A 13,715-nucleotide genomic window follows, 5' to 3' on the forward strand; every position below is an offset into this window, starting at 1 on the left:
GCCCTGTGTGTACCACGAGGTTGGCTTGTTCCTACCCATATTTCTTTCTCCATAAAATCCTCTGGCATTCGTGGTCTTCGGCCTCTTGAGCCTGGTCTCTTCCCAGGGAGGTGTTGGGGGGAGGGATTGCCCATGCAGCTGTCAGTGCACTCCGGGGGAGGGGGATGTATATTCTATAGCTAGGGGGTCTCGCAATTGCTGCCCCGGGTCTCATAAAGTGTCCATTTGGGCTCCGTTCATAGCCCGCATAGACATTGATGAGCTGCACGGATGCCATCCCACCAGGATGACTCAGGCCACAGTCTTATGTTCTGGGCTGATACCTTGACCCGCTGTCCCCTCCTCCAGGACAACCAGATCTCTGTATTCTCCTTCTTGCTGGGCAGACCTTGCCTGCCGACGCCCCACGTAGCACACACTCCACAAACGGGGGGTATTTATGCACAGTGTCCTTGTGTGTGTACCCTTGCCTGGTCCCCAGTGATCTGTGGCCTAGGGCCACATAGTCTTACCCCCTCTGAGGCAACCAGCATCCCCACATGTATCTGTTTTGGTACTGCTCCGAGCCAACGCTGACACCGGAGGACTGTCTGAGGGCTGGCTATAACACCCAGTCTGCTGGGCTGATCTAGACTGCTGCTCTGTTCCGGGCCAGTCAGCCTATTTGTTCTCCCTCCCATGGATCTGCCATCTTATCGTGGCAGCCAGCAGATCATGTGCAAGGGTTCACCTCTAGGTCTCCCATGTACTCCGTGTCCTGGGTGCCGCTGCCGGCCCACGCTGGGGGATCCTGCAAGCCTCCTATCCAGCCACTCCAGCCTGACACTGCTCCATGTGTTCCACAGTGCTGTGGATGTGTACGCAGGAGACATGCCTCATCCCTGCACACTTGCACCCAGGCCCCCTCTGGCAGCAGACACACTGTCCTGTGCCGCTCCTTCATTCCTCACCCTCCGACCTTTTGCCTGTCCTCCGCTGGGCAACAGTATTTTCTTTCAATTGGCTTGGGGGGGGGGGGCTCTGTACATGTGCCCCCATGTGCTATGGGTCTAACCAGGGGTCATATGCAACCCCTATGGCTGCAATATATCAGATGCAGTTGGAGCTGAGTGGCGACTCAACAGGAATAGCCCACCATCTAGCGCAGCTTAGCCATTCCCCTCTATAGACATATAGTTTAATCTTTATTTCTCCTGTCATTTGGGAGTATGGAATTGTGCTGCAGGATGGACCTACAAGTTCAGATCCTCAAAACTATAGGAGGACAAGCATTGGCAAAGCCAATCGGTCTCGGCTATGCTAGATAAAATGGCTTTGTCAACGTTTTGTTAGACAGGTTGCAAAGCGGCACGGTTAAAAGTAAAGACCAGCAATGGCAAAGCCAATAGATCTCGCCCATATGAGATCTATTGGATTTGCCAATGTTTCTCAGGAAATAAAACGTTGTTCAAAATGTAAATTTAAATGTAAATGTAAATGTAAATGTACATGTATTTATATAGCGCAAATCACCGACCCGGTATCTAAGCGCTTGCTTAGGGAACCCGTCCTGGTATTCCCCTGTGAGATAAACCCGGCAGGGTATCCACAAGGTGAAATCCAGGCATCCCACCGCGAGGGGCCGTTGTGGAGATTAAGCAAGCTATTGCCCAGAGTCGCAGAGTGTGAACCCGTGAATCGAGTAGGCACCGGAGCGAGAATTATCCAGTCCGTGGAAATTTTGAGCCCAAGACCCTTGAGGCGGGGAATTGAACCCTGGTCCCGGGCTGACCTCTGCTTCCAGGTCTGCCTCCTCTAACCAGTGAAAAAAAAGATGAGAAAACAAAAGTAGCACTTCACTGGCAAACTCTGTAAAGTTGCGCTAATGTGTGTGGTTGTGAATAAAGCCAATTATCCACCAGTCTGTCTTGCTTTGTTTAGTTGGTTTGTTTTCTCTGTATTTTGAACCTTTTTTTCTCTCTGTCCCAAGGCTGCACTTTGGAATAAAAAAAATTAAGAAAACGATGACATTTACAGCCAAAATGTCTCTTTCTTTCTTGGATTCATTTCAAGGGGAACAAATAAATAAAAGGATAGGAAATAGAGAGGGTAAGAGACGTTTGTTCAAGTCATAGTTTTCAGCAAGTGAGGAGGAGCAAGACAGAGAGAGAGAGAGGGAATAAGAGTAAGAGAAAGAGAGATGGGTGGCACCTGCCATCAGCACAGCAGGAAAAGTGAACACTGTAGGGAGGTGGGCGGGGTGAGATGAGTGTAGTGAGGGGGAGGGGTGTGGGGTTCATCATATTCAGAAGGGGGCTCCTACACTGTGGTGAGGAAGATGAATCCGTGCTATCGGTTGAGTTCATTCTGAATGGACCAAAAACGAGCCGAAGAGCAAATCTAAACCCATCAGCTAAGTACGGATTTACGTTACATTCCAAAACATGAAGCAGGAACCGTGTTAATGCATGAGCCGAGGAGCACACCTAATGCCGTCAGCTAAGCACTGAATCGCGTTACCCTCCAAACATGAGCGATGCCTCCATAAAGTGGGCACCATGATGATAGACAAGCTGAAGGAAATCAAAAAAATAAAGAAGTACGCAGGAAGGAACATACATAAAAAAAGAGTAAGACCGCACATAACAGGGGAAGTCAGCTTGGAGGGTCCGAAACACCAAATGGCAGGACTAATTAAGCATATTTAATAAACAAAAGCAGACATTTAGGAAGGACACCAACAGAGGCTGATAGAAAAGATGGGTGGTGCTTTAAGCACATATTCTGAATACAGCATGCTTCACAGAGCAGTGCATGGGCTGCCTAGGCTCATCCTAATAAAAGGTTAGGTGGTGCCTAAATGCCTTCATGTGCAAGCTACCCTTGCTCGCTGAATGAATAGCAAATTACTTGTCCCCTGTTCCTGCATCCCTTATTTCTCTAAATCCCTCTCCTGTCTCTCCTCTGCTACATCCCTCACATTTTGTGTGCCCTTTCTTCCTTCTCTGTTTCTTATTTTATCTTTCATCTTTCTTCATCTCTCCTGTTATTATCTCTACTCTTCCCAGTCTATTTCCTTCCACTGGTCATCATTTTTCTCACCCTTTTTGATAGTACATATTGCGCACTTATCTCCTTATCTCTCTGTGCCCTCTCTCACCTGTCTCCTGTCCTTAATTTTGCAGGTCTGTGGAGTAATGTCCTATGCTCCCCTGGTGAAGGACCGTCCACCAACAAGTAAATCTCCTAGCTCCCTTCACAGTGGTGAACTTTGCAGAGCATGTGCCATACTTAAATCACCTATTCAGTAAACTATTTTGTTCAGAGAAAACAAACAAACTCTCAAACCAAAATGTGTTTTTTCTGAAAAAAAAGAAAATGGCCTTAACTTGCAGGAACCTTTTCCCCTGTATGCTAGGGCTATTTACTTGTTGCCCTGCCTGTTTCCTACACGCCCGGCTTGGTGGAAATGGGCAGGGAAAATGTGTGATGGCAATCCCACCCTCAATATGGTGACACAACTGTCACTGTGATCCAGCGATCATGTGGCAAATGGACCACTGAGTTAGGGATTACCATTGGTAGTGGAGACTCTATCAACAGTAACCTACAAATTCTCCAACTCTAAATTGAGCAAGGTAATCGCGGGTTTGGTGTGGCGGAAAGACCCCAATTGTTGATGGTCCTTTTGTTCTACCAAACCCAAATGAGGTATTCTGTCTCTTTAATGGTGCTCTCCCTCTTCTTCCTCTTGATGTCTTTCTCCCTGTGACTGTCTCTTTCTCTCTCTCTCTCTCTCTCTCTCTCTCTCTCTCTCTCTCTCACTCTGTCATCTCTTTAATGTGGCCATATTCTTTCGAGCTGATTTTCACCTCTTACATTGGCCAACCTAAGAAGCATTTGTCATTTTCTCTTTAGAAAGAGACGGGCACAATTTCCAGTCATATGCTAATCATGAAGTTCTGCCGTGGATCACAGTTATGCCTTCCTTTCTTGGTTTAATTATGAGCATCCTGGCTTGCTAGCATTTCCCTCTCTCACACTAGAGCACATTTGTTGGGGACTGTGCTACCTTGGTAAAAATATTTTTAGGAATGATTGGACAGGAAGCAGGCGGTAATTGCAAGCTGCAGTTAAGCGCGCATCTAGGCCACGATTCATGAAAGCAAAAATTAAAGACAATGTCGAGCATTTACATCTCCGCCTGAAGGCACGTTATGCTTTTTTTTAATTATCGAAGCTGGGTCAGACAGGTATCTGGGCATACACCTATGTCCCATCTCCAGTAGGTTCCCATTACCCCTGTGGGGATATGTACATTGCTTAGATTTCCTCATGGTGTAAACGCAGATTTCCTCTGTGTAAACGCAGATTTTTTACATTTTTTTTATCCACAGAGAAATCATTTTCCCCACAAAAAATAGGATTTCCCATGAAGAAATCACTTTGATCCATTCTGGCAAATGAATTACTCCAGACTTGGCTGCATTCGCTTTCCAGCCATTTCCAGGGTAGGACGGGGGTCTCTTCAAAGCTTTGAGAAGGCCAGGAAATACATATTTACTGTGGGCATTGACAAGCGTGCAGCGAATGTCAAACATGCTTTGCAAAGCGCACCCTCCCTCCCCTGTGCAGAAGTTCCTATTGTGTTTGTTTCCTCAATAATAGCGAAGAAATCTGCAGTAGTAATACAGTAACGCCTGCCAGGAATACTTTTATAAATTCCTGGCATGGGTTTGTAAGGTAATTTCACCCCAAAGCTAAGTTTATGGCCGAAAATGCCTACGTGAATTGCGCCCTTATAGTCTCATTAAGGTTCCAACCCCACACGGCCTTCATTTCTCATTGCCAAATAATATTTATTTGAAGTGCATTGCTTTTCTGTCACATGTTAGCAGAATGGGAGAGAAAGATTGTGTATGCACGTGCGCGCATCGCAGTCATCAAAAGCATCGAAATTGTGTTTGATTGTACATCTCTGCCCATCCAGCGAGAAAACGTTCGTTTAAGACATTTCTGTGGACAAAGAGAATTGTTGACTCTGCTGTGACTTCAGAGGTAGGCATACAAATCCGCAGAATAACTCTTTTGTACTTTTTCCACTCAGGATGAAGAGACGGCAGAGGAGCTGCGTCACGTCCAGCTATCAAAAGAGGCACCACAGACCTGAACCGAGTGCTTATCACGCCGTGCAAGATTCAGCTTAAGGAATACATATTGTGCTCTCGAGAGACGTCGTCTGAAGGGGCTCGTGCTTTCGCTGGACACGTCTAGCAGAGCTCAGGCAACTTTGCCCTGGTGTAAACATGAACCAATCAATCGCGTCGTTTCCCAACGAGTGCTTGAAACACATCCGCTTTGAGAATGAGTCTGTGTGGAACGAAACTACAAGCACAAACCTGACTAGAGAAAGCAGTGACCATCTCTTCATTGGTGCCCAGCAACAGGAACCAAATCATATTGCCATTCCGGCAACCATATTTTACAGCCTTCTCTTCATTTTTGGCATAATGGCCAATGGCCTTACCATCCTCACCTTGCTGAGGAACGGGCGCATGAGGGTGAGCGCAGTCCGCTTTTACCTCCTGAGCCTGGCTATGGCTGATGTCCTACTGCTGCTGACTATTCCAGTCACCCTGTATAGATACTTCTGGCAGTACTACCCCTGGTCCCTCACGGACCCTGTCTGCAAGCTCTACTTCATGATCCGACAAGTCTACTGTGTTACCACCAGCTGGACAATCATCGCCTTTACAGCGGAGAGGTACATCGCGATCTGCCATCCTATGTGGTCCATTGCAGGCCTCCGACAGTCCCGGATGGCTTACCTCCTCGGCGTTATCTGGCTGATCTCCTTCATCACTGCTGTGCCCGTGGCCATGGTCTACGGCCAATCTGCTGCCTGCATCCTGGACTATACTGCCACCTCCCAGGAAGAGGCTGTGCTCGATTCCACAGTGTGTGAGATGCTCGAGCAGAAGCCATACATTGTGTACAAGAGCATTGTACAAGTGCGCAGCGCTTTATGCTTCGTCATGCCGTTGGTCACCATCATGATCTTCCATCTTCTCATCTTCCATCATCTAAACCTCAACCACAGGCAGAGAGAGCAGATTGGTCTCACTGGCACCCGGGGATGCAATTTCTCTTCAGCTCATGCCAGCTGTACAAGGAATCGCCCTCTCTCAGAGAAAAAAGCACGGCAGCTCATGGGTGAGTCATTTCAATTTTGCCTCACCCTTTAATGAGTATTAAGTAGGATGTGATGGTCAGTCTTGATATGTGACATAACATAATATGGGCTGAGAACTACTTTAAAGCTGTTGCAAAGCACCAAGATGGGAAGGAGGGGAGAGCATGTTGAAAGGGGAAAGTATTCAAAATGCACCAGAGTGTGGGTGGACAAAAGATTTGCAGGAAATATTCCCTGAATTGCAGTGTGTAGCCCTGAGAGTATGGTGAGGTCTTCCCTCAAATTTCTTTCTTGAGTTGGTGTCCTTACATGATGATCGAGGCCAGTGCACTCATGCAAGCATTAAATAAGCTGGGGCAGTGCAGATCCTTGCGGTATCCTGTATTTTAAGGAAGCACTTTTTCAAAGGAAAGTCCAAAGCTAAACCTGATACATCCAGTTATCCAGGCAGAAAGAAAAAAACATCAAGGCCCATTGTGACATTCTAGGCCCGAAGTGCCAGATAGTTAGGAACACAACATGTGTGTCGGTGTCTAATGCAGTGAGATATGCGAAATGATCAATGCAAAGCCTAGGTCTTGATGTAAGGAGGGAATGAGCTCCTATCATTTTTAATCAGGGCTCGGCCCGCGTCCTAGTTAGACAGAAGAGGCACTGAAGATACAGTGACACTCAGCTTGAACAGTGAGCCTTGAGACAATCTTATAAAGGGGCATTTGTCAAGCTGGCAATACCAGAAAGTAGATGAAAATTGGATAAGGTCTCTGGACTGACTCTAGTTGTTTGACAAGAGGTGTGATGATGGTATGTTTCAAGAACTGTTGGTGAGCGCAATGATGTGATGGTAAAGGACTGGGAGGCATAGGCTGGCTAATTTGGCATTATACATGTTTTTGGTGGCAACATTTGTTTGAAGGTAGCCAGAGTTTTGGTTTGCTTGGTTTCTTGATCAGTTGGGACATTGAACAGAGCAAGGCAGGTGAAAACAGGTGTTAGGTTCTTTGCATGTTATTGTTTTGTGATTGATGCACTGGAGGAAATGGTGGTCACTATACTGATGAAAAAGGATGATGTTCAAACAAAATGTTTTGCAAGGGTAGTGGATATGCAGCTGGTTGTAGTGAAGTTACTTGTATGTGATAATCTCCGACCAGTTCCTAATATAAATTTTCAACTTCAGAGATTCAAGATTGTAGTAGGCGTTTTGGTTCTGAACATGGAGTGCTTGGGTACTCTCTAGGAGTTTAGATAACACATTTCCAGTTGCTTGCTCTTTCATTTCATTTAAGCTGGATCAATAGTGTTCCAAGAAAATGATGGTGATATGACTATTTATGCTTTCTGAATTTAAGTGGAGCAATATGGTCAACAATGGTAGACATCCTATATTTAATGGTGTCCAGAAATATTCAGTGAACTGAGCGTAAAGGAATTTTTAAAGGAGGTAGAATTGATGCTTTTAGGTTTCTCCTCAGTAGAAAAGCCTCTGAGTCTGTCGGTTGTTTGGGTGGGTTGCTAAAATTCCTATCCATATCAAATTGTGGATGTAGTTATCAGATTGCCATGTTATGAATTCAGGTGTGGGGCTAGTAATGCTCAGATTAGAAATAAAATCAGAACCAGACTATGTCCACCCTGCATATTGGTATATGCATAATGTCAAGTATAATACTTTGAAATGTCTAGAAATACCTGGCGCAGAATCTGCAACTAACGCGCTCAGAGGGCGATCTCTCTGCTTCCACACTCTTAGAACCACCTTCGTTAAAGAAATATACAACCATAGCTCAAACATTTTCAGGAAGCACCCCCAAACATCTGGAACTCCATTACTCCCATCATCTGCACATGCCCCCTTTCAGAAACCAGACACTTCTACTTTTTCAGTGACATCTTCGTGGATTAACATCCTACATATAGGTATGCTATACAGTCTTTCACCTATGCAGTTCTAGAAAAACGATATCTAATCTGTCTGAATGAGTGTAGAAACTTCCAGGAGTATGCTGTTTCAAATCTAATTATTAGGGAATGGAGAAGAGTCTGTTTTAAAGTTTAAAGCTCGAAGTAGAGGTAGGGGATGGATCAGAGTGGAGTGTAGTTACTGGCAAAAAACGAGCTTCGTTTTGCAGTGTAGACATACTTTAAGACACATCATAAAATGTCAAACTGAACTTTGCTCCAGCAGTTTCAATATTTAAAGCAGCAATCAATAAGCTATGCCTCGTGCTAATGTCCTATGACGTTTTTAGCAATCCAACAATTTCTAACATGGGTGGGGGAGTGAGGATGTACAATACAAAACAAAGAGTTCCTGCTTCCTGCATCACATACTGAATGCTTTGTTTTTTGGCAGGATTAACAAAGATATATGTGTGTGTGTAAGCATATATATATCCATATATGGTTTACTACCATGATGAATGAAATGAAATGAAATAAAAATTACATTTATATAGCGGATAGACTACCCTGAGGCCTCGCAGCGCTGATCAGGAACCATAGTGTTCGAAACGCGTAGGTGGAAAAAGAAAACAGGTAATTAAACTGAATTAAAATTCCAAGAGGAGTGTGGTGTCTTGTGTGAAGAGCTTTTGCTGTTGCAAAATTATATATATATATATATATCAAGTTTCACAGGTGCTCAAAGCTTTAGGAAGCACTCTTCATCTGCTTACTCCAGTAACATCAGGCTGCAACACAGTCCCTCCTCTGCACAAGATCAATTGCTTTGCCTTACGCGTTTCAGACATTCATTTCGTCCTTGTTCACAGGCTGAGTGGCAAAAAATAAATGGTAGAGATTTCGGATAACATCACCAGTTCCTTTAATTACCCACAGTTCCGGGGTCACATGAGCACACATTAGCATTCTGGGATCCGTAGTCTCTATAACACCAGAGTTCATCATAAAGCTCACTTTGCCAACTCAAATTTAATACAGTTCAATACAGCCATTAGTGGGCTTCAATCAAATGCCGGTCCACTTGTTGCATGTTTGTAACAAGGGTTACAGACTGCAGAGAACAAGTGTTGTGAAACATTAACCAGATAAGTGCTCTTATCTGGTTAATGTTTCACAACACTTGTTCTCTGCAGTCTGTAACCCTTGTTACAAACATGCAACAAGTGGACCGCCTTACAGATCATTGTCTATCTTTATTATCATGTATTTCACATTGATTGACTATATAACGATATGTGATCCACCTCGCCAAACAACCCTGTATTGGCACTTACTAGTGATACAGATCCGTATCAGGCTCATGTACGATTACTGATGTCCGAACGAAAGGCCAACAGTAAGATTAATTAGTAGCCAGGACAAACGCAAGACAGTGTTGTATTTTATTTTATTTTGTACTGTATTTTGTGTACAGGTTGACTTTATGTATTACACATTAATTTTCCTATGGATTTTCTCTGTTGGGCTAATAACAACATGCCAAAACTGCCTAAATCGTAAATTCAAACGATGTTGACGTTACTTGACCATTCCAACATGTCTGCCATTCTTTTTACTTACTAGTCCTATGTTTATGTTGATTGTGATTGACAACGCTGAACTTTTGTTTAAATACCGGAGTCACTCGTGTTGGTTTACACGTGAACAAGGCTGTTGAGCTGAAATGCGTTGTGTAAATAAACTGCTTATATTACACTTTGGATTCCTTTGCTTGATTGCCTGAGAGCGCAAGACAAACTTTGTTTTCCTTGGATGTAATGAACTAACCGGATTGCTTCGCCGGTATCTGCGCCAACTTTCATGGGTCCCAGCAGTCCAGAAGAAGCGTTTCTTTCTTGTATATATATATATATATATATATATATATATATATATATATATATATATATATATATATATATATATACATAGATATACATATATATATATATATATATATATATATATAAAGATGGAGGATTTTGCTTGTAACAAATGAATTTTGCTCTTTAATTGTCACCTTTTATTCAATTTTCATGCATTTTCACTGGGGACATTATGGCAGTTTCCCAAAAATTGTTATATAAATAAAGTTGGGTACGATTACCCATTGGGGCTTTTGGAACTTTTTTATTCCATGCGGGCGCACCCTCGTGGCAACAGCACCCATCCGCAAGTGCACCGATGAGGTGACAAGGGAACCAGAAATATATATATATATTGGTCGTTTTGGGAATAAATTATCTCTGATCTTCAACCCACGGAGTTGGTGCCTGTTTTCAAATATTGCAGAACCAGGATTGGGACTATATATATATTCTGGGGTTGATTTTTTGCCCTGAAAGCACTTTTAATTATACAAATACAAGGGCCGACATTTTTTGCTACATTTTTTTTGCTACATACGCAAGTTGAAACTTAAAAGGTTTTTCACTATAAAATCAGGCACATGTACAGACCAAGAAATTGCGCCAACAACAACGCAGTCGCAAATGAAACCACCGTTAGCAGCAGCGGCAAATGCAAAATTGCTGTTAACTTTATGTGACTTGGAAGAAACATCCAATAGGACATCACAAACGGAAATTCCTTGTACTCAAACTGATCTACATGGGATTGGCATCAGACAAAAAAGTAGCGGGTGAGAGCCCTTTTAAATCAAAGAGTACGTTTGTGCCGATAATGCCTAAAGATGCGGTGGACATAATCCACGAGTGTGTGATTGAAGAACTCAAAAGTTTGAACCGCAGAGTGAATAGTCAAAAACGCATCCAATCAAACAAGGAAGTACAATACGTCAACTTAGTTAACAAACTCAGTAAAAACCACGAAATTGTGATCAATAAATCCGATAAGGGTGGAAATATTGTACTGTGGCAGAAAAAAGAATATATATCGTTGAGGCCATGAGGCAATTAGAAAATGGTGATTGCTATGTGAGATCCAATGGATTGGAATATAAAAAAGCTAAGGACAGTTTAAAAAAATGGCTTTTTACATTCAAGAGGGAAAGTCTAATATCACCAACAGAATTCAAGTTCTTACATTCTGAAAACCCTGTGATCCTGAGTATGTACCTAATACCGAATATACACAAGCTGCAAACACTGACTCCGGGCCGACCGATAATCTCTGCCATAAACAGCCCAAGTGAGAACATTTCGAAGTGTATCGATTTTTACTTACCGGATCTAGTTAAAAGTTTACCGAGTTACATCAAGGACACCGGAGACTTTCTGAACAAACTGCTCCTCATTAACTGGCAAGATGACTGGTGTATGTTAACATTAGACATAGAATCATTATACACCAGCATCGATCACACAGAAGGGGTGGAGGCCATAAAACACTATTTGACACAGATCCTGTGAGTATTATAGCCACAACAAAATGCTTTTTGAACTGGTGACCTGGTGTTTGCACAATAACTATTTTATGTTTGGAAAATACATTTGGTGACAGATAAGGGGTGTGGCGATGGGATCCTGCTTCTTCCCCAGCTACGCATGTTTATATGTTGGCCTGTGGGAGGAGCGGGATATCATTGTCACCCCAGGTTTTAACAATGTACGTTATTGGATGCGTTTCACAGATGACGTTTTTTGTATTTGGGAAGGAGATGAGTCCAGTGCTTTGAGATTTGTGGAGGAACTCAATATAAATGTACATAACCTCTTTTTTACACCAAAGGTTAGCAAAATCAAATCCATATTTTTAGATGTACAGATTGAGATAAAAGAACACACATTTGCAACATCTCTCTTCCGCAAGGTGACTGCCTGCAACAGTATTTTACATGCCAGCAGTGGGCATCCCAGGCATTTGATTGAAAGCATTCCGTACGGCGAGCTCCTACTCCTAAAAAGAATTTGTAGCACTACTAAGAGCTTTGAGGAAGGGGCTAATACAATGATGGAACTTTTGAGGGCAAGAGGGTTTAGTGATCTAACTCTGTCAAAAGCCCTTGCCAAAACACGTGAAAGGTCCAGAGATTCTTTATTAATACCTAAAAATTTCAAAAAGGTAGATGTTGAAGATACTCCACGCTTAATACTAACGTTTAGTAACAGCGTATCATCCGAGGCATCATAAAGAAAAACTGGCCGATCCTCAAAACCAATGGAATATTTGGCAGTAGACTCCTTGATAGTTCCAACATCACTTACAGGAAAGCAAAAAGCATGTGAAATATATTAGTAAAGGCGAGCTCAGAACTAGGCAGTGGCAGTACCTGGTTAAAGCCCAAAGATGGGTTTTACAAATGTTCTACATGGAAGCCATGCAAACTTGGCATCTCTACAACCAATTATGAAACCCCATTCTCCACAGCCAAAACTGCGATCAAGGGTAACTACAGCTGCCGCACTGAGTATGCGGTGTATGTCCTGGTGTGCTCCTGTGGTCTGCGTTATGTGGGCAGCACAAAACTACAGGTGCACGCCAGGATTTTGCAGCATCTGAGGGCAATCGTAAACAATGACAACAATTATCCGGTTGCAGGTCATTTTAGAGTAACAAATAATAATGACCTATCATGTCTGTCTTACTTTGTGATCAATGCTGTTGCACCTCTTAAAAGAGGAGGCAACAGGGACAAAATCTTGAGGAGAAAAGAAACGGGGTATATAGTTCAAATAGATTAAATACCACAGAGGACTTGCACAATTTCCTGTAATAGATTTATTTTTATATTTTATATTTTATTTTTTATTTTTTATTTTTACTCTAGGTGTTACATGTATAGGCTGTTTCATAAACAGCAATATTTCCCTCCATCAAGCATATATGAGTTCGATAATAATTGTGAATATCTAAAGATCAACATTAGAATAATTATACCTGATAATACTATTATTCTCTGAGATGTATATTTTCCTGTGAACAGGTTTAGTTTTTAAGTCACTTTATTTCATAGAATTGTATATACACCGCTGGTGAGATTTAGTGTTAGAAGAGAATATTTCAATAAGCAATTTTTGGGTTTCTTTAGATTGTTTATTATGAAATATAGGATAAAACTATTTGGTTTCTGGTATTGCACATTTTTTTCACTATTATTGAGAAAATCACATAACCCATGGATAGATGGCAGCTATATAAATTGCACATATAGATAAAACCTGTTTACTATGAAAGATATTTAGCGCATTCAAAATCTAAAATAAGGCCATTGAATCTTTTTTGTGATCTAGCACTATATCTGGTATAAACGTAATAATGTGAATGGCTACCAAACGTACATGGGTGGTTATATGGGATATAAATTGGATCAAGTAACAAAAACTATAGCATTTATGCTGGAATGTTATTTTAATGTATTTATTGTTCTAATAGGTATGTGTATATTTATATATAATGTTGTGCATGTATGTATATTGCCTACTATTTCTATATGTAAATATTCCATATTTATGTATTTATTGCACTACGCCACTTTAAGAATGTCATTTTTCCATTCCAGCATTCATGCTGTTGATTGATCCATTAGTTCATCTATTTAAAAAAGTTGTCACCAGAAAGTATTCATGCTGATAGCATAGCGACAGAAGTTGATTTGCGTTATATAATACCTGTACAATGGTGTTTGTACAAACAATAT

The 13,715-nt window shown here is 42.2% G+C and overlaps 1 protein-coding gene across 1 annotated transcript in view; it reads left to right on the forward strand.

Annotated features, from left to right (window-relative positions):
- The first annotated feature begins 5,100 nt into the window (after positions 1-5,100).
- Positions 5,101-13,715, forward strand: part of LOC147711914 (neurotensin receptor type 1-like) — a 71,617-nt gene continuing 63,002 nt past the window's right edge. The window contains exon 1 of the mRNA XM_086920257.1: positions 5,101-6,192. Within this exon, the coding sequence (XP_086776383.1) occupies positions 5,286-6,192 (907 nt within the window). The 5' untranslated portion in view covers positions 5,101-5,285. The remainder of the gene's footprint in view (positions 6,193-13,715) is intronic.

Source organism: Lissotriton vulgaris, chromosome 5 (genome assembly GCF_964263255.1).
Source record: "Lissotriton vulgaris chromosome 5, aLisVul1.2, whole genome shotgun sequence".
NCBI lineage: Eukaryota > Metazoa > Chordata > Amphibia > Caudata > Salamandridae > Lissotriton > Lissotriton vulgaris.